The sequence below is a fragment of the Heloderma suspectum genome, chromosome 1, assembly GCF_057233095.1.
Source record: "Heloderma suspectum isolate Gila_16-S chromosome 1, 16-S_ref, whole genome shotgun sequence".
In the NCBI taxonomy this organism is placed as follows: Eukaryota; Metazoa; Chordata; class Lepidosauria; order Squamata; family Helodermatidae; genus Heloderma; species Heloderma suspectum.
The window spans coordinates 3,569,700-3,592,024 of NC_139458.1; the positions used below are offsets into that span (position 1 = coordinate 3,569,700).

At 45.9% G+C, this 22,325-nt stretch overlaps 1 protein-coding gene across 12 annotated transcripts in view; it reads left to right on the top strand.

The window, feature by feature from the left end:
- The window catches only part of FANCM (FA complementation group M), a 65,509-nt gene that overhangs the window by 42,156 nt on the left and 1,028 nt on the right, over nucleotides 1-22,325 (top strand). For 8 of the 12 annotated variants that reach the window (XM_084833401.1, XM_084833428.1, XM_084833437.1 and 5 more), the window contains 11 exons: nucleotides 303-455; nucleotides 3,941-5,906; nucleotides 7,579-7,661; nucleotides 7,759-7,824; nucleotides 9,115-9,249; nucleotides 10,944-11,100; nucleotides 11,725-11,831; nucleotides 14,064-14,603; nucleotides 15,599-15,950; nucleotides 17,863-18,154; nucleotides 19,101-22,322. In XM_084833401.1, the coding sequence (XP_084689527.1) occupies nucleotides 303-455; nucleotides 3,941-5,906; nucleotides 7,579-7,661; nucleotides 7,759-7,824; nucleotides 9,115-9,249; nucleotides 10,944-11,100; nucleotides 11,725-11,831; nucleotides 14,064-14,603; nucleotides 15,599-15,950; nucleotides 17,863-18,154; nucleotides 19,101-19,215 (3,966 nt within the window). In that variant the 3' untranslated portion in view covers nucleotides 19,216-22,322. Of the gene's footprint in view, nucleotides 1-302; nucleotides 456-3,940; nucleotides 5,907-7,578; nucleotides 7,662-7,758; nucleotides 7,825-9,114; nucleotides 9,250-10,943; nucleotides 11,101-11,724; nucleotides 11,832-14,063; nucleotides 14,604-15,598; nucleotides 15,951-17,862; nucleotides 18,155-19,100; nucleotides 22,323-22,325 lie in introns of those variants that run through there. The other 4 variants (XM_084833410.1, XM_084833447.1, XM_084833419.1 and 1 more) reach the window with 4 other exon arrangements.

A 22,325-nucleotide genomic window follows, 5' to 3' on the forward strand; every position in this document is an offset into this window, starting at 1 on the left:
GTGGTGTTGTGATTCCATCTTTCTACACAGTGGCACTTAGAAGAACGGCTGAACGTAAGATATGCCTGCTCCATATGCCTTTCAGCAGTAGCTGAATGCTCTTGGTCTCTTAAACCAGAGAAGTGATGCTAAAGATAGCGTATTGTACTAGATGGGAGAACACACGTTTTTTCTTATACTAAGTGTGAAGGCTTTTTTAATCTGTCATTCAGATTGTTCTTTTCATAAATCGTGAGATCTCCTGTATTTGCCAACCAAGATTTGGACTGAGTTCTGTCTCGCTGTGTGTTTTGAAATCCCAGGAGTTGCAAGCTGATGAGGTTCATGAGCTGTCTCTGACAGAATGGAGACTCTGGCAGAATCGCCCTTTCCCTACCTACCAGGTGGACCACTCGGATCGTTGCTGCCACTTCATTGGCATTATGGAGACAATAGAGCAGATGAGACATGAAGAGGTGTGTAAACTGCCTGTGGGAGCCACATGACATCATCGTGTAAGGCTATTTCCAGTGAATGTGGAGGGAGGAAAAGAAAATGAGAAAAGCAACGCAATGATTCTCTGTCACGTGTGTGCGCGCATGAAAAGCTTTTATTATTGCCTTCCTGGTTTCATTGCTAAGGCAACGAGGGTTTGACAGACAGTGGGTTTTGCCATAGGAGCTAGTTAGGATTTCCAGGTGCCACAGTAATTCACAAAGTTGCCCTTTCCTCCCTATGGCTTTCAACCAGATCAATAATTGTGGAGAGTGAGAGGTGGGGAGGAGGGGTCTCATGACAGGCTCGACTTTAGAATGCACACAACCTTTATGAAAATATTATGAAAAGACCTGTGATACTTCAGCCTCTCTTTAGTATCCAGTTCTAGAAAGTCATGGGCATTGCCAAACCTGTAACAGGGGAAGATAGCAACCCCAGCTTCTGATCAGCAGGCGTATGTAGAGTTCTCCAGTTCTTCTGAGAGGAGCAAAGGAAAAGTTAAATCATTCTCATACACCTTCAGTGACCAGTACATAGAGTGTATGGGAATGGGAGTGCACCAGGACATAGAGTGCATGGGAATGCTTGAAGGAGGAAACAACTCTCTTGAATGCCACCGAGGTGCTCTGCAGTGCAGCTCTGATGTATGTCCCAAGAAAATCCCAGCAGTTGAGTTGTTGTTCAGTTAGAGCACATGTTCTGAGTATTTAGGTTGGCAATAGTTGCATGTCCCATTCATTATATCAAAGCATTCTTTGTGTAAGACTCCTTCAAGGCTCGTCTGTGGTGCATTTGCCTTTTGGCCTTGTTGTTTCTGCACCAGGCGCCTCCATGGGCCCAAGTGTTGATATAAAGAAGATCTGGTGAAATAAGAGCTTGAGGATGCAATTCCTTCCACTTTTCACCCACCCCTCAAAAAGCCCACCACCGCCCACATAAATAGGGTGGTCAAAGCAAGCTTTGTTTCTTTTAATGGTAGAAAATAGTTTGGCGCTTTCCTCTCACTTGTCCTCTGTCCTGCGAGCACTCTTCTTTTTTAATCAGTAGTTTATTGAAATGTTACATTATCTGTAACAGTGAAAAAGAGAAATGATAAGCAGTTCTTAAAACCTTGAAATTCAGGAAACCAAATACATTCTCTTTGAGAAATACAAAATTATCTGGAAGAAGAGAAGTTCCTAACCATTGTATGTCTGTTGTGTTAGTGTTTCTCCTCTTCATGTGCACCCTTCTCAAAAGGTAGCGTTACAATTAAAATGACTGGGACACGGGGACACACACACCCACACCAAACTCTTCTGTTTCCCAGTTACAACAGTATGTCTTCAATGTTTCTTGCAAATCTAATAGTACAAGAATACCCCATTTAAACAGAAGCATATTTAATCTGTTACGGCCATTGTCTTTTCTTTGACCCAGTCTTTTGGGTGGTGTAAGATGTTTTGACAGCCTGGTCTGATGCATGTTTACTCAAACGTTCCACTGAATTCAATAGGATTTATTTCCCCCCACCCCGCTTTTGTCCACCTTCCCACTTGGTTGTTTCACTACTGCCTGATATCAGGCACTCGATGTGGCTTACAACACAAAGACCTAAAACCTCCCAGTAATGTACATCAGGGATGTACATTACCTTGTTGGCCCCGAAGGCCATGTTGGGTGTCTGCTGCGGGCCACACACGTATGTGCACACACACACCCATTTTTGGACATGCATACTCAGTCACACACACTCTCATTCATTTTCTTTCTCACGTGTGTGCTCTCTCACGCACACAACCTTTCACACTCACAGATGCGTTGCTGGGAGAGCTGCATCAGGGCGCTGGGGGAGGGAGGATGCTGCCGCCTTCTCCCAGTCCCAGGCACCCTGCCCCGATTGCTGCTTCACCACCACTAATAATGGTGGTAGAACAGCAATGCCAGCTGCTTTGGGGTCGCCGGGGGAAGTGGGAGGCTACATCTCCTCCCACCCCAGAGACCCAGCCCACCCTTGCTTTACCAGAGCAATTCGGCATTCAGGGGAAGCACGGGGGCCACAGGTTGCACAGCCCTGAGATACCCAGTGAGATTTTGCCAAGTTTTTCCACAGGCTGTTTAAACTGACTTCTCGCAGTTAAAAGTTTGGTGTGATAAATACTGTCTGTAAATATGAGCAGATTGATTTTGGATGGGAAAGAGACAGTTTTTTGAGTGAACAAATAAGTCACATTGACACATTAAGAAGGTTTTGGCAGCAAATCTGCTTTGCATTCAGGGGCTTCTTTCACATGCCACCTCTGTGCAGCACTGTGCGTGCATTAATGTCATAGGATGATATTTAGCACCGGTGGGTTTTCCCCTCCCATTTTGATTCACGCCTTCCTACGCTGGCAAATGGCACAAGGCTGTAATTGCCAACACGTGCCGGCCCTGCTTCAGGCCCTTGGAATACCACAGGCTGTAAACTGTAGCTAGAAGAAGCCCACAGAGGGTCCAAAGGAGAAAGCAAAGAAGCCTCACCCGCAGGTATTCAGGCATTCCTCTGCAAGGCCCGCATGAGCAGGAGTTTTGCGAATGCGCAGTTATAAGCGCTGCTTAGGAGAAGAAGCGCTAAAGCACAGCAGCAGCCCCTATGAGGCGATGTGCTTGTGAGAACTGTGTGTGGGAGACACGTAAAACAGGGGTATTGATCCCACCCATTTTATTACATTTTTATACCGCCCAATCACCATACCTGTCTAAGCGGCTCACAACAATTAAAGCCATACACTACGAAACAATAAGATGCAATATAGAAGTTTAAAACTTAAAACTACTGTATAAAAACGGGAAAGGACGTTCAGTCAGGGTGAGCTCTCTTCAGCTCGCTTCAGGAGGCTGCAGTATGTGATGAAGACAGACCCTCTAGGGTTGCAGGGAGGTTGCTGAAGACATGTCTATTTCAACATGTGTCCATCTTGCCAAGTATCAGCGCTGGGGATGCGTGGAAGAAGGGTGCACTGCGCAGATTGCTGGAAGTTTTGCTGAGTCTCTGCATGCAGTGCACTGGCATCTTCTGCACAGCTCCACTGGAAGAGATGTGTGCATATTTTGCTCCCACCACTCTTTTGATAGGTCTTGCTATGGGTTGTGCATTTTAACTTTGTCAGATATTTTGAGACGGTGTAGTTAGTTCCTTTTGGTTTTCATTTGTTATTGATGGGTAGATTCATACCTTTCCACAAGTGTCCAAAGCCAAGCCAATGTACTCCCATGTGGATAGAGCATTGGTCTTGGGCTTCAAAGGAGTGAGCTGAAATTCCAGCTGAGCATAGACTCATTCAGTGGTTGCAGGCGGGTCCTGGTCCCTCAGTCCTTTTCCCCTTTGTAAAGCAGTAGCCGCCTAGTGAACACAACTGATGTAAGGATAAGGGTTATAATTACGTTTGAATGATGCAAACATCAAAATAACAAGTTCCCTTTTCTTGCTTCTTTTAATTAGGGAACCTGCAGTTATGAACTGAACCTTCAACCTTACTTTCACTGGGAAGATGTTAATACCTCAGATGCACAGATGAGCAAATGTCATGATGCTGTGGTTGCTCGAAAGGTTTCCTTGTCCAAGAATATCCCAGTAGATGCATCAAAAGCAAGATGTTGCTCATCTTCTTTAGAGGAGCTTGATGCAGAATGCCTCTCTCTCTTTAAAACAGCCACCTTCAAATCTGTGAGAAGGCCTCAAGTGCCGAGTGTGGAAACTGAAGGTGATGCTCAAGAGGGCTTCAGCCCTTCAGATTGCTTTTCAGCAAACTTGCTGCCATTCGTTGAAAATGCTGGACATAAAAAAATCCCAGATGAAAACAAGGAAAATCTGGATGAATCAATCAGCATAAGCATTCTCCAAAGAAGCACTGCTAATCATGGAAGTGCAGTAAAAAGAGAATTTCAACCTGCCTCTGAAGAGTGTAGCTCTTGCAATGGATACTGTGTGGACTCTGGCTATGGTTGTTTGGCAGAAGACAATTCGCTTCTATCGTCTTCATTGTTTTACTTACCAGCACCAGAAACTGATTTGTTTGTGCTTTATGGTGCAAATGCTGATATGGACCCTTCTTGGGGAAAAGACGCCCCAATAAATGTAGCAAGGCTTCTGTCTCAGTCACCTCCATCTCTGAATGAATTATTTTATTCTGAGAAAAGCGGGGAGAATGAAGCCCAGCAGTTAGGATCAATGCAACAATGTCTTTCTAATGTGTTTGCAGGCAACCCTCCAGAAGAACGGATATCTTTCACAAATTCATCCATTGCACTGCAGAACTGCTTGGAACCCACTGACACCCATAAACCGTGTTCCTTGAATACCTGTCCTTTGGAAAGAAGCTGCATTTCTGAGGCTTCCATTAGCAAAATAAATGATCTTAATTGGGATGAAATGTTTGACAATGACAATGAAGAGCAGATTGAGATTCAAGGGGCAAATCTATCAGTGGCAAATTATAATCCAACAATGAACACTTTGGGAAGGGATATTGGTGGAGGGTGTCAAGAGTCCTGTAAGAGATCTGGGGGAAATGTGAATCCTGATGTTGTCTCTGTACATTTATTAGAAGGACATCATTCTACTGAGAGTAATCCTCCAGACAGAAAAGGGAGGAAGCTTTCGGTCTTGTTAGACATAGGTAGTCAAGCTGATAGTCAGTCTAACAAAGCAGGCATCTTTGAATGGCAGCCTTCAGATAAGCTTGTTCCACTCAGCCATGCGAATCCCTTAAATTCATTGATAATCCCCAGGGATGAAGCTTTGGAAGTAGCTGGTGATCTTGATCATGCAAGCGAAGCAAGCCCCCATCATCATGAAGAGCTGTACGATGCTTCTAGGGATTTGTTCTCTGTTAATTTTGACCTTGGATTTTCTGTTCAGGAATTGGAGGATGTGACTTCAGAGCAAACAAGCATCATGAAAGCCAGGCGAAGCCATGTAACGGCAGTTCATTCTGCGGTTCATTCCGCTAATGCGAAGACCTCTCCCTCAAAGAGCAGCAACTTAGCAAGGGAGTCTCCATCAATCTGGAGTAATGAATGTCTTGATGGGACTAAGTTTTCTACACCTCTACACTTACAAAACCAGAACTCTGATCTAGCAGCCTTTGAAAGCATTATTCCCTTGGCCTCTCCTCTGACACCAACAGGAGATAAACCATGCCAGTCACCAGATTGTGTACAGCCTGTGTTTTCTACACCAACAGGTAGACGAGTGAGGCCTATTAGATTCCCCAGAGAAGTTTCTATGGGTTCTTTCTCTAGATACAGGCAGGAAAGCCTGCAGGTGCCAGTTCCAAGCAAAGCAAATTCCAGCACAGTTAAACTCTTGGCAAACCCGGTTTTTGAAATAGAGAGCCTTGAGTCACAACAAACTGGGAAGATAGAAAACAAAAAACTAAATGGCTCCAATGTGTTTTCTGCTAAAGGTAAGATTTCAACCATTTCTGCGAAAGAAATTATACAGATAGAACTACCACTGACTTCGACCTTCAGGAGGCAGGCAGAAGCTGGTTACTGATAGCCTGCCTTTTATGATGTGGGAGGGATGCTTCCTCTGCTTGGCTTGATCATGGACCTAAGGCCTTAGGCCTAAAGATTTAAACACTGTGTCGTGAGGCTAAACATCAGATTGCAGTAAGCATAGTACATAACAAGCCTGCCAGGAACGGCCCCTGCAGGATCGTGAGTTTATTCCTTCCCTTTCTCTAAAGAGCAGTTGTGACATAATAACGTTATCCATGCTGCTGCTTCTGGGTTTTGATAATTACGGCTCTGAAGGCCCACCCATGAATATTTTAGAGCCCATGGATTCTCGCTTAGCTGAAGCATGTCAGTGGTATCTGGCTTGCATGTGATTGTTCATGTAGACGAATAGCTTCTAGGTGATCTGGGGCTAGCTGGGCAATGGAGGTGTGCTTGGGATTCAACATCTTGTGTGACTGGCAATGGGAGAGGACAGCCATAGAAACCACCTGGTTCATTATTTTAACCACGGTTAGGTGAGATTAGATGTTAATAATTCGTATGCTGCTTTTCAGAAAAACAGATCGCGTTCAAAGTGGCTCACAATATACAAAAAAACAAGAATAACAGCAATACATGAAACATAATATCAACATCACTGAATATCTGTACAACATATATCAATCACATTTCAAAGCATACACTCCTGAAGAAGTGTATCACACTTGCCACCCCAGCCCCACATTGAAACCTTTTCATGTGAATTATCTAAACCCGGGGTAGCTTCCTGCGGTAAATCATGCTCGTATGGTGCAATGAGCAATTTAAGATAAACTGCAATGATAGGAATTGGAATATGTGGGATTGAACTTCAAGAACTTCTGAAGCTGGTTCCTGATCCTTACAGTACCTTAACTGGAAGTATCCTATTTTCTTGCAAACTAATCTCAAATCCTGCACCTTCACATTCTGTGTGAAAACTGATGAAGGATCCCTGAATTTGCTTATTGGCAATTACTGGGGGTGTGTGCACTTGCACCACATACATGCAGATACAAATATGATGGGAAGGGTTCTAAAGCTGTCTGAAGGCCCTGCAACCAAGATTTGGCTATGCATTTTGAATCGGGATGTCAAATTTAGTTCTCTGCATGCACATGTGTACACGCTCTCCAGTAAAGAACTGTGTGTGCTTGTGCGTACAGAAGAGCTAGATGGGGCAAAAGCCATTGGAAGGATAGAAACTGAGCCAGCTGGAGATGCTTGTTGTGCCAGAGGTGGCTTTCAGGATGCCTGGGGCAAAGGTCCTTGCATGAGTGTGGATGACGTGACCAATAAGTAAAGCTGGTTTACTGTTTTCCCTTCTCTTGCTCCTCATCTGTATTGCTTACGCTTGGTGGCTCTGTAATTTCCAGCTCAGCAAGGTACTGCAGCATGCTGTGTTCCCCTGGTGGGAAACATTCTTTGCATTGCCCAGACTGGACCCTGCACTGCTGGAGAACTGCAGGCAAACAATACCAATGTCTCATGCCAGTAATATTTTTAAAAAAAATGAAATAGGTGTTTACTTTTTAACGTACAAAGATATTGTATGGTGGAAAACACATTTTCTTATTGTTATCTATTCCTTCACAGTAGGGGCCAGCAGTGAAAGTGAAGAAGAAATTGTTTTCCTCAGGAAAAATAAGAGAAAAGGCAACATCTTGACATCTCCAAATGTGAGTCCTTCGTTAAAATTAAATGCCACCAGACTACAAGCAAAACTCTCAACTCTAGAATCTCTAACTACATTTTAGCTTCTTTATTTTTTCCAAGATTAACAACTATGGCTTTGAATCGCCAATTCATGCTGTGAGGAAACGGAGACGGCCATTTGTTGAAGTAAGTGGCTGCTCTAACCAGTGCAGAAAGAACATACACAAAATACATTTTGTCCAGATTGGCTTAAATATCAATCTTTATTGTTAGGAAATAGTTATTCAAAGAAATAACTATTAGTGCAGAGCCTGCTTGGCTTGCAAACATAGCTGGAATATAATTGGTTATAATCTGGATAAACTGTTTATTTCTCAGCTATATATCTGAAGTAACACTGACTCACTAAAATAATCGTATTGCCATTATAGGCTCATAGAAAGCTCCCTCAGATCTATAACAATGCATAGGCAATGAGATTGCACACTCCCCCCCCCCCCGTCCCTCCTCCGCATACACCCGTTCCATCTATCCACTCTTCTTCCAGCAGCCCCTATCCATGTTCTAATGGTTATGGCTGCACCATCCTTAATTATAGTCAATATTAACCATTTTTCCCATCATATCCAAGATTTGTAACCAGGGTCTGTAAGCCCTTCTTAAGATGAGACCTTAAGGCCGGTGTTGGCATAACAGTGGCTCAAGCATTGCGGAAAGAATGCAGGGCATGGGCATGTGGGAGGGGGAGCTGTGGGGGGAAAACTTGTCGTCGTGCAGCCTGCTCCTGGTCGCTTATGCATTGTTGGAGATTAAGGAGCATTAAAAGTACACCTCCAGGACGGGAGACTGCATGAGAATCCCAGTATGACCTAGCAAGAGAAGCTGTGGCTCTGGGGGCATTGTCTGTATGCACTCCTAGTGAGGATAGAACTTGGGGTCCTCTCAGAACTCATAGGAAAAGCAAATTGTATCTGGCTGCCTGTGGGAGGACAAGGACACATCCGAAACGCACTGTGTTGCCTTTCTAAAAACCATCCACTTCCTGGCTGGCCTGGATGCATTTCCTGAAAGAGCAAAGGCAGCTGGTACTGACTGCCATCCTGTCACCTGATCCTAATGCTGGGCACACATGGGCTGCAGTGCAAGTTGCAAAGGGCTTGACTGAATTGAGAGTTCGAGGCATATTGCTCTGAACTGCAAGCTGTGCTGGGAAGTTCACTGTGCCTAGCCTTGAAGTGAAACGAAATGAAGTCTAGAGTCCCAGTGGTGCAAGCTGTGGATCTGAACCTTGAGAACACCTTTAAAGAAGATGGCAAATGTCCGTGTTTCCCCCTATGCATTCTAAAGCCTTGCACAGTGGCATGTGTATAAAATCTTCTGACCTCCTCTTTCAGCAGTTAGAACAGGAGAGGCTGGATGCTTGGAGTTAGACGCTGTTTCTGATGGTGCTCTTTGCCAATGTCTGTTTAATTCCAGTCAGACTTGTCTAGCGATGAAAGCACGGATTTTCCTGAGAAGTCAAAGCAAATGCTGGGCGACATGAAGAACTTGACCAAGAAACCACTTGGAAACATGAAAAGACAGAAGACGGGGGACAGTGCTGTGACTGGGGTGAGCATGTTTCATTCAGCAGAGCGGACTTGTCCCTAGGGTACTTGGGATATGCTGCTTTTAAAGCAGTAACGCAAGTACCCCTCTGGAACCTTGTGCAGCAAGGAGGTGCAGGAGAGTGAATATTAACATAATCTTATTAGAGCATCTCCTCAATTTTACAAAATGTAAAATTTGGGAGGGGCAAAGAGTTTGTATGCACTTCAGTCCACGGCAGCATCTCCAGTGAAAAGGGCCAAGTTGTAGGTGGTGGGAAAAGCCTCTCTGGGCCTGTGACTCTGGAGAGCCATTGCCAGTTGGAATAGGCAACATTGGGCTAGATCTGGGGTGCACAACCTGAGACCACTTCCAGGTGGTCCGCAAAGCCAGCAGCATCCATCCAGTTTTTCCTGCAGCCCCTCTGCCAGCAAGGAAATGTTCTTATCTCCAGTGAGCAGCTGACGGGAGATGAGCTTTTCCCCGCTGGGGAGAGGGGCAAAGCTGGGAATGAATCTGCTGAGTGATTCAGTCCTGCTTACATCTGAGGTGTGTTCTGCTTGCTTCTAAGTAGACATGCAGAGGCTTGCCCTGCTTACATGTGAACAGACATGCTGTTCATGCTCCTGCTCCAAGCCACCTAGAGCGCCATTTTCTTGGTAGAAAGGTGGGATACAAATCAAACAAACAAACGTTTCCTTCTTAGTAGATACTCAACGTTTTTGAAGGTGCTGCTGAGTGATTCAGTCCTGCTTACTTATGAGCAGGAAAAGGTTCCCCATCCTACTAGTGGCAGTGGAGAAATTACAGGCTCCACTAATGGGGGGGGGGGGCACATGCAGCCCCTGCCATCGCCCAGCAGACACTGGATGTGGCCCTTGGGGCCAAAAGGTTGCACACCCCTGGGCTACAAATAGTTTTAGCTGGCCTCAAGTAGCTTCCTCTGTGATAAAATTGGGAAAACAGACATAGAAAAGTGTAATATGGGTTCCAAAACCATGGATATCTCAAGAAAAGTACTTTTGGCCTTGTACTTTGTAATGCCAATGGAAGAATCCATCCCCTCAGTCACATTTTCCAAGTGGTTGCACTTCTAGGGAACAGCAGAGTTGGGGGAGAGTGTTCCTGTGACACTGCCAAGTTACTGATCACATCTGAATGTTCTCTGGGGTTAGGCTATTGAAGGACAGACTGACGATCTCCACTGAATCTTACAGTATTTTGGGGCTCGGGAAGGGCCAGTCTGAGGAGTGAGTGGAGGAGCTGAATGCAACCTTCTTCAGAGAACTAGCAATTAATGATGAAGCTGGAGTAGAGCATAATAGTATAGTGCGTGTGTGTGTGTGTGTAGTATCGTTCCACTGAGCACGATTCCCATAAAACCTGGTCCTGCTCCCCTCTTTGGTGAGAGTCAATTCCAGTTTCAGTGAGACATTGAAGGGGGGCGGGGTGTTTTGGGGCTATCTAGCGGGCACTCAAGCCTCAAGGCTGGTTAGAGTCCCAAGAAAGTTTTGTGGATTGGCTGACAGGATTAGGCCGTGGCCCTGCGCATGACTTGCTGTGGGCCAATTCCAAAATGGACCCGTTCCAGTTAACATGGCCAGTCCGCCTCGTTTGAAGCCTCCAGCCATCTGGCGGGGCTGGCGTTTGCGTCTTGGTTGTGAAGCCCTTGGAGGAGAGTGGTGGTTGGCAGGGTCTGTTGCTCTTGCCTCGTGCAGAATGCAGTCAAGCGTTTCATAGATGAAGAGGCAGAACTGTCTGAAGAAGGAGCCATGGAGGTTTCATCTGATGAAAGTGTGTGCTCCGAAAATGAAATTAGCTCCTCCCTCGCGCAGTTTCTTAATGATGAGACACAGATCACACAAGATTTAAATGGTATGTAAAGAAGAAAAGAACCTGTCCTTTTTCTATTAAGTAGCACTTCCTGCTGTCTTTCATTTGTCTTTCTAAGGGCATCTGATCCTAAAAGAAGCTTCCTTAGAGCTAAAGTAGTTGTGGCATCCGTTGCATGATTACCATTAGCATGTCTGGTTTTAGTTTTTAACGCTCTTATTTCTTTGTAAGCCTCTCTGGGGGTCTTTTTGGCTGAAGAGTGGGATAAAACTGCTATAAATAAATAGTCTGGGGGTGGGGGGCGATGAGGACCAGGACTGCAATATGTAGGCAGTGGGAGGGCAATGCTTCCCCGCCAACTGCATTCCTAATAAAATCTTCCCTCTCCCACACCCCACTGGAAGATGCTGTTGGTCCCAGAATAGAAGCTGTCTTATGACACCAGTGGAAGTTTCCCTCCAGGGCAAATATTAGCCTGATGCTGGTGTGGAATCTGTCTGATGAGAATTGAAATGGGGGTCACAGGCGAACTGCTCTCCACATTACAGCCTTTACACGGCCAGCTACCATGTGGAGACTATTTCCATCTGAAAGGCCAGCCCAAACCAGGGCGTTGACAGGGGCTTAATTCCTCTTCGGTCTGACTGCCTTTCTTCTTCTGTTCAGAGTCTGAGATGCAAGCAGTTTATCTGAAATCAGTGCGTAGCCCAGCTGTTGGCAACAGGTATAAGATGATACATAAAGGGCGTGACTCAGTGACTGTTTTCTCACAGGTAGGACATCAAACAAGGAGCAAAGCATTGCAAAAAGTTGTGCCAAAAGCACAAGCTGGGATTGGTCTTGATGTCTGTTTTTTTTATAGCATTATCCCAGGAACTCTGTGTGATAATGTTCCCTTTTATGCATGTTGAAATAGGGTCATGGCATCCCTTTGAAGGCTAGGCTTAAAGAAGTGTTTCCACATGGGTTGGCTTGCTGATGTGGTAGGACCCACTAGATTCATAGTGTTGGGTTTTACCTAAAAGCAAACAGCAGAGCTAAAATTACATCTGGAACACCTGGGAAAATAGGTCTTTGCCTGGGGCTGAAAAGCAACAAAGTAGGAGCCAGGCCATCCTCTCTGGGGAGAGCATTTGAGAACTGAGTGCCACCACTGAGAAGGCTCCCTCTGGCAGCCACCCACCACACCTCAGATGGCACAGGCAATTTGCAGAACATCCACTGCTGAACGTCGTAATGTGCTGCGACGCCCATATGGAGACATAGAGAAGTGTGTGTGCATGTGGATAGGGAGACATTTTTCTTCCTCATAATACTAGAACCCAGTAGGATCATCCTATGAAACTCATTGGTGGGAGATGAGGAGGTGCAGGGAATGCTGATCAAATTTGCAGATGAAACAAAATTGAGTGGGATAGCTAATACCCTGGAAGACAGAAACAACATTCAAAGTGATCTTGATAGACTGGAGTGCTGGGCTGAAAACAACAGAATGACATTTAATAGGGATAAATGCCAAGTTCTGCACCTAGGAAAAAGAAACCAAATGCACAGTTACAAGATGGGCGATACTTGGCTCAACAGTACTACAAGCGAGAAGGATCTGGGAGTTGTTGTTGATCACAAGCTGAATATGAGCCAACAGTGTGATGTGGCTGTAAAAAAGTCAAATGCTATTTTGGGCTGCATTAATAGAAGTATAGCTTCCAAATCACGTGAAGTACTAGTTCCCCTCAGAGCATTGGTTAGGCCTCATCTGGAGTATTGTGTCCAGTTCTGGGCACCAGACTTTAAGAAGGAAGCAGACAAACTGGAGAGGGTTCAGAGGAGGGCAACAAAAATGATCAGGGGACTGGAAACAAAGCTCTATGAGGAGAGACTGAAATAACTGGGCATGTTTCGCCTTGAGAAGAGAAGACTGAGGGGAGATATGATAGCACTCTTCAAGTCCTTGAAAGGTTGTCCCAGAGAGGAAGGCCAGGATCTCTTCTTGATCATCTCAAAGTGCAGGATACAGAATAATGGGCTCAAGTGATAGGAAGCCAGATTCTGGCTGAACATCAGGAAAAACGTCCTGACTGTCAGAGCAATACGACAATGGAACCAATTACCTGGGGAGGCGGTGGGCTCTCCCACCCTGGAGGCGTTCAAGACGAGGCTGTACAGCCATCTGTCAGGGATGCTCTGACTTGGATTCCTGCATTGAGCAGGGGGTTGGACTCGATGGCCTTGTGGGCCCCTTCCAACCCTACTATTCTGTGATTCTGTAAGATTTTGGACAGATCAGAGGAAGTCCTTCAAATAGCACATAATTAAATTATGGAATTTCCACAAGATGTAGTGATGGACACCAATTTAGAAACATTTAAAAAGGGATTAGACAAATTTATGGAGGATGAGGCTGGCAGTGGCTACTAGCCCTGATGCTGTATGCTACCTCCAGTATCAGGCAGTATGCCTATGTACACCAGGTGCTGGGGAACATGGGTGGGAGGGTGCTGTTGCACCCTCATGTCTTGCTTGTGGGTTTCCCACAGGCAACTGGTTGGCCGCTGTGTGAACAGAATGCTGGACTAGATGGACCTTTGGTCTGATCCAGCAGGGCTCATCGTGTGTTTGTGTGTTCACAAATAGATGCAGGAAGTGTGTCACTTGAAACCTTATCCTTCCATCTGGCTTAAACAGGAAGGCTAAAATCAGAATTTAACTTGTTGCGTGCTTTGTGGCTGTCACCCTGAGGCAAGATCTGCAGTTTGCAAGCTGTAACAGGGATGGGCAGAGGGAATCAGGGCAGCACATGCTCACTCGAAAGGTGTTTGCAAAGGGTCGTGTTTGCAGATCTGCTTGGTACATGCAGGACTTGAATTGCCCTTACAGGAGCCTGTTTCTAATGCTTTTACCAAGTTCAGAGTATAGCCTTTTTCCAGACACACGCTGTCTCTTGCCAAAATAGCAGAATTTAGGGATACAGTGTAACAGGCCTCAGCTGCTTTCTGTCTTTCCAGGTTCCAGAGCAGGATGAAAGCTACTTCGAGGACAGCTTTTGTGTTGAGGACAAGGAGGAGGAGGATCCCAAAAGCAGTTCTAGTGGAGAAGATGAAGTTTGTGTCAATTTCAACCTGTTACAGGAGGAAAGTTTTGCAAATGGGAGAAAGCAATACTGCACTCGCAGCAGGAGAAAATTGAAAGAGGCCCAGCTGGATCAGGGAACGGGCGCTTCATGGCTGTCAAAGAGACCTTCCCGGATTCGGATTCTTGACAACTCCAGTGAAGATGAAGGAGGGGCCAGCAGTGAGGTGCCAACGGGACCACCACCCGCCACCAAAGCTGACAAAGGCTCTCATTTAGCCTCGCCACTGGCTACGGATCATTCCCTGCACCACAAGATGTCTGCTCCAAAGACTCAAATCCTGCCCCAAGAGAGCAGGGCCCAAGGGCTACTGGAACGAAAAGCTTGCTTGTCAGAAGAGCTGGACTTCCACCCACAGGGCAAAAATGAAGGCAAAGTGGAGCTTGTGGATGGGAGTCTCCAGACAACACTAAAGGTGTGGGCTGTGTTTGAACGATTGCTTCCTCTTCTGGTTTATCCGTGACCAGGGTTAGCGTAATGGAACCTTGAAAGTGGTTGGTGTAAGTCCTTGCCAGGAGCCAGGACATCTTTCATTGAAGACATCCCTGATTGGTCTCTCTGCTCATGACTGTGCAGTGGCACCATTCTCCCTGGTCTTAGGTAGCAGGGCTGGTCAAGGCCTCTGTCCAAGGCCATTTAGCCAGAGAAACTGGGGGGATTGAGGAGGGTGGTCAGAATGGGGTGGAGTCTGAAAATCAAGCCTTTTAGGAATGGTTGGAAGAGCTGGGTAGGTTTGGCCTGGGAAAGAGGTTAAAATTCTCACAGCCACGTTTTGCTCTAGCTGAAGTTTCCAAGGGTAGAACCAATGGGTGGAAATTGCTGGGAAATCGATTTCTAATAAATATGAGAAATGTCCTAAAATAAGCTGTTTGACAGTGGAACAGACAGCCTCTGGAGATGGTTAGCACTTCCCTTCACTGAAGGTGTTTAAGCAGAGGCTGAATGACCACCTGTCAGAGATGCTGTTCTTGCATCCTGCATTGAGCAGGGGACTAGATTAGATGACCTCCATGGTCCCTTCCAACTCTGATTCTATGATTAAAAAATTTGAATGGTGAAAGCAGAGGCGCTCAGGAATGTATATTATGCCACCTTTCTCCGTTCCCTCCAATCTCTTCCCCAAATCTTCCTTTTCCATGTGGTCTTTGGCTTATCCTCTGAATCCTCATTCTCACATCTGTGTCTTGGCATTTGCCTACATTGTTCCCTCCCACTCTTTTCCCACTGTCTGTCTGTTTTAGATAGTAAGCTCTTTGGGAATAGGCCTGTGGTCTTTGTTGCCCATGTCACGCTGCGAGGCAGTGCAACTCTGCCACAGTAGACATGATTGTACTAGAAGGTAGCCCTCCATTTCTCTAGGTCTGGCTGCTCTTAAGCATGGCGAGTGATGCTCTGTTATAACATTTTCAGCTGGAAAGGTCTTCTGGCTGCCTTCCTGCACTCTGCTCTCCTCCTTCCACCCGGTTGTCCTCTGGCTCCCTGAGGAACCAAGCACCTCTTTGCGTTCTGGTGGACAGCCGTGAGATCTCCTCTGGGCCAGATGTCATTTCCACCCTTAAAGCTGTTCATGGAGTCAAGATTCAAGTTTGCTCTCTGGGTAGCTGTGATTACGTTGTCAGTAACCGACTGGCAGTGGAAAGGACATGCCAGGCAGAACTGCTGAATGGTGCAGTCCGGAATAAAGTGGTGCAGAGGGTGCAACAGCTAAAGTGCAAGTTTGACAGGATCTGCATGATAGTGGAGAAGGAGAGAGTCAAAGCAGGTTGGTATCCTGGCCTGGCCCCTTGAGCATTATGCCCGACAGCTTCCAGCTCTGCTGGTTGTGTGGTTTCGTGCTAAATTGGAAGGAATACCATAAACAAGAGTGAACGAAGATGGCCATTTACCAACTGGTAACTTACATTTGTGTGTGGAACCATTTTGGCAATCTGTGTTGTCTTACCAGGCGCAGAATGGGGGTAAGACTCTCCTCGTTATTTTGCACTGTAAGACAATCAGCTTACCAACTTGTTTGCACCAGGGAAAGGCAACCACGTGATGCCCAGGCACCAGTGTGGTTCCAGACACCTTTCTTGGTGCCTGCCAAGGTGCCCTATCCCTGACGCTTTTTTTTTTTAATTGCCACATTTTCTTATTGGCAGCTGGGGTTGCTGTGAATTAGGTCTCTGTTGCCTCTGCTTTGCACTCAGTCATTTGGGAAGGATGTGGGTAGCCGTTTTGTGGTGGTGCCCAGGACAGTTTCTCAATTTGCCAAATGTGCCTGTGGCCCAAACAGGATGCGTGCCCCTGGGTGACACACAGCCTGTGGTGAGCTTTGACTTGGCACATGATAGTCTCATTTCACCGTAAGAGGCATGCTGTTTCACACAGCTGTTCCACCACAGTCTTCAAGCAATGAATTCATGCATCTGGCATCGCCAGAACACCTCTAGAATCATGGCTAATTGTGAGCTTTCTCTGGTGCAGCCAGAGATGTGTGTTACTGTATAATGAAGAGTCATAAATAAGCTCAACAATTAAAGCTAGAGCTGCATTTGATTAATAAATTTGGGTGCAAAGCCTGATTGGTGTGCCATAAATATTTGAAAAAGAACAGCAGCAAAACGCCTTCCATCTCTCCAAAAGTAAATGTTCAGATTTCACTCAAAAATCTAATTTGAAAATCAATGTGAATTGAGCATTAAGGAAAACCCCACATAACGCTATTTCTGAGAAATAATCTGGGGTAATTTACATAGAGAGATGGCTTGTGATGGATAATAATATACAGGTTGGTTTTGATTTTAAGGCTGCACTATAAACACCAAAATCCTGCACCAAAGCCATTACAGTGTGGCACCAAGGAAAACGGAATTCTTCGGCTTGTATAGATGAAGCCAGTTCTGCAAATGCCTGCCTTCTCCTCTTCCTCATGGGGAGAGGAGACAAGACACTCTGCAGGCACAAGATTTCAACCACGTCTTTGCATCTTTAAGGGCCACAACAAGGTGAATAACTTGTGGCCCTCCGGGTCTTTTAGCCTACAACTCCCATCAGCTGTAGCCAGCATAGCCAATGGTGAGGGATGATGGTGGTTGTAGTAAAAACACCTGGAGGGTGGCAAGTTGCCTATCCCTGGTGCAGAGACTCGGGATGTTTTAGAGGTCCTTACAGCAACATCAAATCCCTTTCTGGTCGTGTAAACTGCCGTGCCGTGTAAACTGGCACAGGATTGTAGAATTAGTAGTGGTATATCCCTTCTAATGTCATGCCGTTTTTGGCAGTGCAAGCACACAGGTCATTGGCTTGATTGAGCATCCTTGATCCCCACTCAAATCTCCCTCTGGTTAAAAGAGAATGGAAAGATGGCAGAACAAATGCCCTAAGGGTTTATTTATTTAAATATTTATATACTGCCTTATCTGCTAAAAAAATCCATCAAAGCTTTTACAGATTGGATCCAGACGTAAGGGTATTGCCCTATCCCTCTGGGATGTGAAATGTTGATAGCTGAAGATGCAAATGGCACTTCTGACCCGCTAGAGTTTTGAAGTCTACCTCTTGCTATGATGGGCATTAGGGAATGATAGACAGCTAGGACAGACAGCCTGGATATCCAGAAACCTCTACTCTTTTGCCCAGGCCACATTGTGTGAGAAATTTTGCCTGTGAACTCTAGTGTCTTATCCTTTCAGGAGAGGCATGGAGAGCGTTCCACAGAACCAAGCACTACGATGGCATGCTGTCGGCATTCATCCGGGCAGGAATCAAGGTGCTCTTCAGCTCCTGCCAAGAGGAGACTGCCGACTTGCTGAAGGAGCTGGCTTTGGTGGAGCAACGAAAGAATGCGGCTATCTCCATACCAACAGAGGTAGAGGGACCCAGGCAAGAAACCCTCCGCTTCTACCTGAGCATTCCTTGTGTCAGTTACACACTGGCGCTGGCCTTGTGCCACTGCTTTGGCTCTGTGAAAGAGATGGCAAACAGGTACAGTCTCATCCTGGCGGGTTCTGGGCAGGGCCTTTATTCTGGCACTTAAGGGTGGATTGACTAGCTAGAGCAAGAGAGGTTGGGATACGTTCTGCCCCCAATCCTGTGAGCATGGATGTTTCATTGAGCCAACTTCTCCCACAGTCCTTTTTTTTAAGGCATCTAAGCTAGCAGCTGTTGCCCCACCCTGTGGTAATGAGCTCCAGTCACTTTGTGTTGCATTGAGAAATGCCACCTGCCTGTTCTGAGCCTGCTGCCAGTCAGCTTGCTCCTCCTCGGTTCTCCGCACATGCCTTGCCTTGCCTTGCGGCTGTCCACAGGCACATTGGATAGGAGAGCCCAGTGACCAGAATGTTCATGGCATTCATTTCAAGCATCTGAAGCCCGTCGTTGACTAGAGGAAGTAGATAACAAAGGAACAGTAGCTCTGTTCAGAAGATACTGTTCATGAGAAGACCAGCCTGTGAGCAGAGACGTGTGAACTGCCCCACAGACACACGTTGCACAGGCGGCCTCCCCCCCCCCCGCACCCACTCTTTCAGCACAAACATCTGTAGAGAGGGACAGCTCAAGGTACAGGCATTTGCGTTACATGTGCGAACACCAGGGGAGGGACTAGTCAGCATGCCCCTGTCATGCACTGAACTTCATATGATCAGGACTTGGGGGCGGGGCAGCATTAGCCTATTCAGAAAGAGTAACTGAGCATTCTCACACAGGAGAGAGATAACCACAAGGATCTGTACTGGGACTGATGCACTTAAACCAGCATCAGGGCTGGATATTACCATCATGCTCTACTTGTGAACCTCCCTGATCAATCTGTCTGCCCAGTACTGGTATTTTTTCCTCCCTCTTGCTGCAGCCTGAGGTGCTGCTGGGGGCTGCCTTCCCTTGAACCCCAATGGAGTTCCAGCATTCCTTTCCTTTTGTTCCTTTCTAGTTCACCAAGCGAGGTAGCAGCCCTCACCCAGGTGAATCAGCAGAAGGCAGAAGAGGTCTACCATTACATCCGTTATGGCTTTGATGCTCAGCTGCTGCCTGAGATGATCACTTGACCAACTCCAAGTCAGAGTGGGAAGTCCTTTTAAACAGATGCACTTTATTGTTACATTCTCCTTGCTGTAGGATATGTAAATAAACTTCAAAACAAAATGAGTTTCTGTATTAGCCTGCAATACAGTAGGCATCTGTAAACATATCCTTCTCCCTCATTGGAGGTAACTTCTACTTGCTTCATGGGTAGGGCCATATCCATCAAAGTACGGTCCTAAGTGTTGGAAGAAACCCTATCCCAGGGGGTGGGAAACTTGTGGCCCTCCAGATGTTTTGGCCTATAGCTCCCATCAGCCCTATTCAGCATAGCCAGTGGTGAGGAATCATGGGATTTGCGGGCCAAAATAACTGAGGACCACAAGTTCCCACCTCCTCAATACCCCATTCCAGTTTCTGGAGCTTCTGAACCTCCTTTTTACTTCCAAAGTCAGATGTCTTCCTTTACCCAAAAGAGTTAAGAATAAAGATTTGGAAAACCTGAGGACTAAAAAGTAAGTTTTCTTTAGTCTAGCCAGCAGTTACACTAAGGTTTTTCGTCTAGATGTGTTCTGTGATTTGATGGTGCTTTGAGGGAGATTCCATACAAAAATCATAGGATCCATAGGAATTTGTGCTTCAATGTGCTGGGGGGGGGGGGGGGGCGGCAGGGGGCAGAGTGTGTGTGTTTGTTTTCTGGCAAATCTTTTATTGTGGATTCACAAGTGCCTCATTCAGTTGCCAGATTGAATATTGTCTTCCATTAGTAGCCCTCACATGTTCTCTCACTGCATTTTCCACCTTTTTTCTTACCAGAAATATTCTGTTAGAGAAGAAAAGATGGAATATGTGTACAGTGCTTTTTGTAAGCAGTGTCTGGAAGCACCCATAAAGAGAGAGACTTTTTCCTTAGTGAATCTCACCACTGCAAAGTGGGGATCTTGTAGGAAAGAGTAGGAAGGATGGAACAAGGGGATTAGGCACACAAGCAGTTTTAATTTTAATTGTTTTTATGTATTTTCTTGTAAACTGCCGTGGGAGGGCTTCTGCTCTGGAAAGTGGCCAAGAAATATTTTAAATAAATAATAGAATCATAGAATAGTAGGGTTGGAAGGGGCCTATAAGACCATCGAGTCCAACCCCCTGCTCAATGCAGGAATCTAAGTCAAAGCATCCTTGACAGATGGCTGTCCAGGCTCGTCTTGAATGCCTCCAGTGTGGGAGAGCCCACCACCTCCCTGGGGAATTGGTTCCATTGTTGTATTGCTCTGACGGTCAGGATGTTTTTCCTGATGTTCAGCCAGAATTTGGCTTCCTCTAACTTGAGGCCATGATTCTGTGTCCTGCACTCTGGGATGATCGAGAAGAGATCCTGGCCGCCTTCTCTGTGACAACCGTTCAATGACTTGAAGAGCACTATCATATCTCCCCTCAGTCTTCTCTTCTCAAGGCTAAACATGCCCAGTTCTTTCAGTCCCTCCTCATAGGGCTTTGTTTCTAGTCCCCTGATCATCTTGGTTGCCCTCCTCTAAACCCTCTCCAGCTTGTCTGCATCCTTCTTCAAGTGCAGTGCCCAGAACTGGACACAGTACCCAGGTGAGGCCTAACCAGTGCTGAGTAGAGCAGAACTAGTACTTCACGGGATTTGGAAGCTATACGTCTATTAATGCAGCCCAAAATAGTATTTGCCCGTTTTGCAGCCACATCACGCTGTTGGCTCACAGCTTGTGATCGACAACAATTCCAAGATCCTTCTTGCTTGTAGTACTGTTAAGCCAAGTATCGCCCCTCTTGTAACTGTGCATTTGGTTTCTTTTTCCTAGGTGCAGAACTTGGCATTTATCCCTATTAAATTTCATTCCGTTGTTTTCTGCCCAGCGGTCCAGTCTATCAAGATCACTTTGAATGTTGTTTCTGTCTTCCAGGGTATTAGCTATCCTGCCCAATTTTGTTTCATCTGCAAATTTGACAATCATTCCCTGCACCACCACCTCCAAGTCATTAATAAAAATGTTGAAGAGCACTGGGCCCAGGACTGAGCCCTGCATTGAGAAGGTCCCATTGATAAGCACTCTTTCAGTCCGATTCTGTAGCCAGCTGTGGATCCACCTGATAGTTGTTTCATCTAGCCCACTTTTAGTTAGTTTGCTAATCAGGATATCATGGGACAGTTCCCAGGTTCCTCCTTTTTTGCCCTTTTTGAAGATAGGGACATTAGCCACAAAACTTGCAAAAGTTGTACAAACTGCTGCACTTAGTTTGAGCTGCTGATCTGTTATGTGTGCCTTGGAGAAAAAACTGCTGCCATCTTCTGGAGTGTTATCCTTTGGTGCTTCTGAAAAATTTGCCCAAGGCTTTGCTGTGACATGCTTTAGAGGCAACTGTAATTACATCATTTAAATGCTACTACTGGTGTTAATAGTAAAGGCGTTTTCTAACCCAGTCTGCTAATGGAGAATTTGGTCCAAGTGTGATACAGGACTCTTTATAGTACCCTTTAGGAGATCTAAAGACTGTTGCCCCCCACCCCCTCCCCTGTAATGTGACCCATGTAGGGAGTACTGTTCATCATGTGTATGTTGTTCTTCCTCCAAGAAACACAGGGTAGTACTCAATGTGAGTCACAACTTAAGTCCCATTCATTTCAATGGGTCTACTCTACATAGGGCTAACGCTGGATACCACCCACAGTGTAAGAGCTCAGAGCCGTAGACTCTCACCCGTCAGTATATCTTGGGGGATAACTGCCAGCCAGACAATAAATCTTTCTAAATACGTTTGCAGCTCTTAGTAATGCCTTGCTTCATTTAACGTGGGAGAAACAGGCCGGTCTCTACTCAAAATAATAAATGGACACAAAACTAATACAGGAAATGGCCATATTCAAAACCCAGTGGGGGAACACTTCAGCCTCCCAGGACTCATTGCCACCTACTTTAAGTGGCCATTCTTGAACAAAGGAACTTCAAAGGCAAGCTCCCTGATAGTTTACAATTTTCCCCAGCCCCAAGCTTTGTGTACACATATATATACATATATATGGGAATCCGGATAACACTTCATGCATCTGATGAACTGGTCTGTTGTCTTAAGAAAGCTTGTGCCATAATAAATTTGGTATTACGCTGTGTTTTAA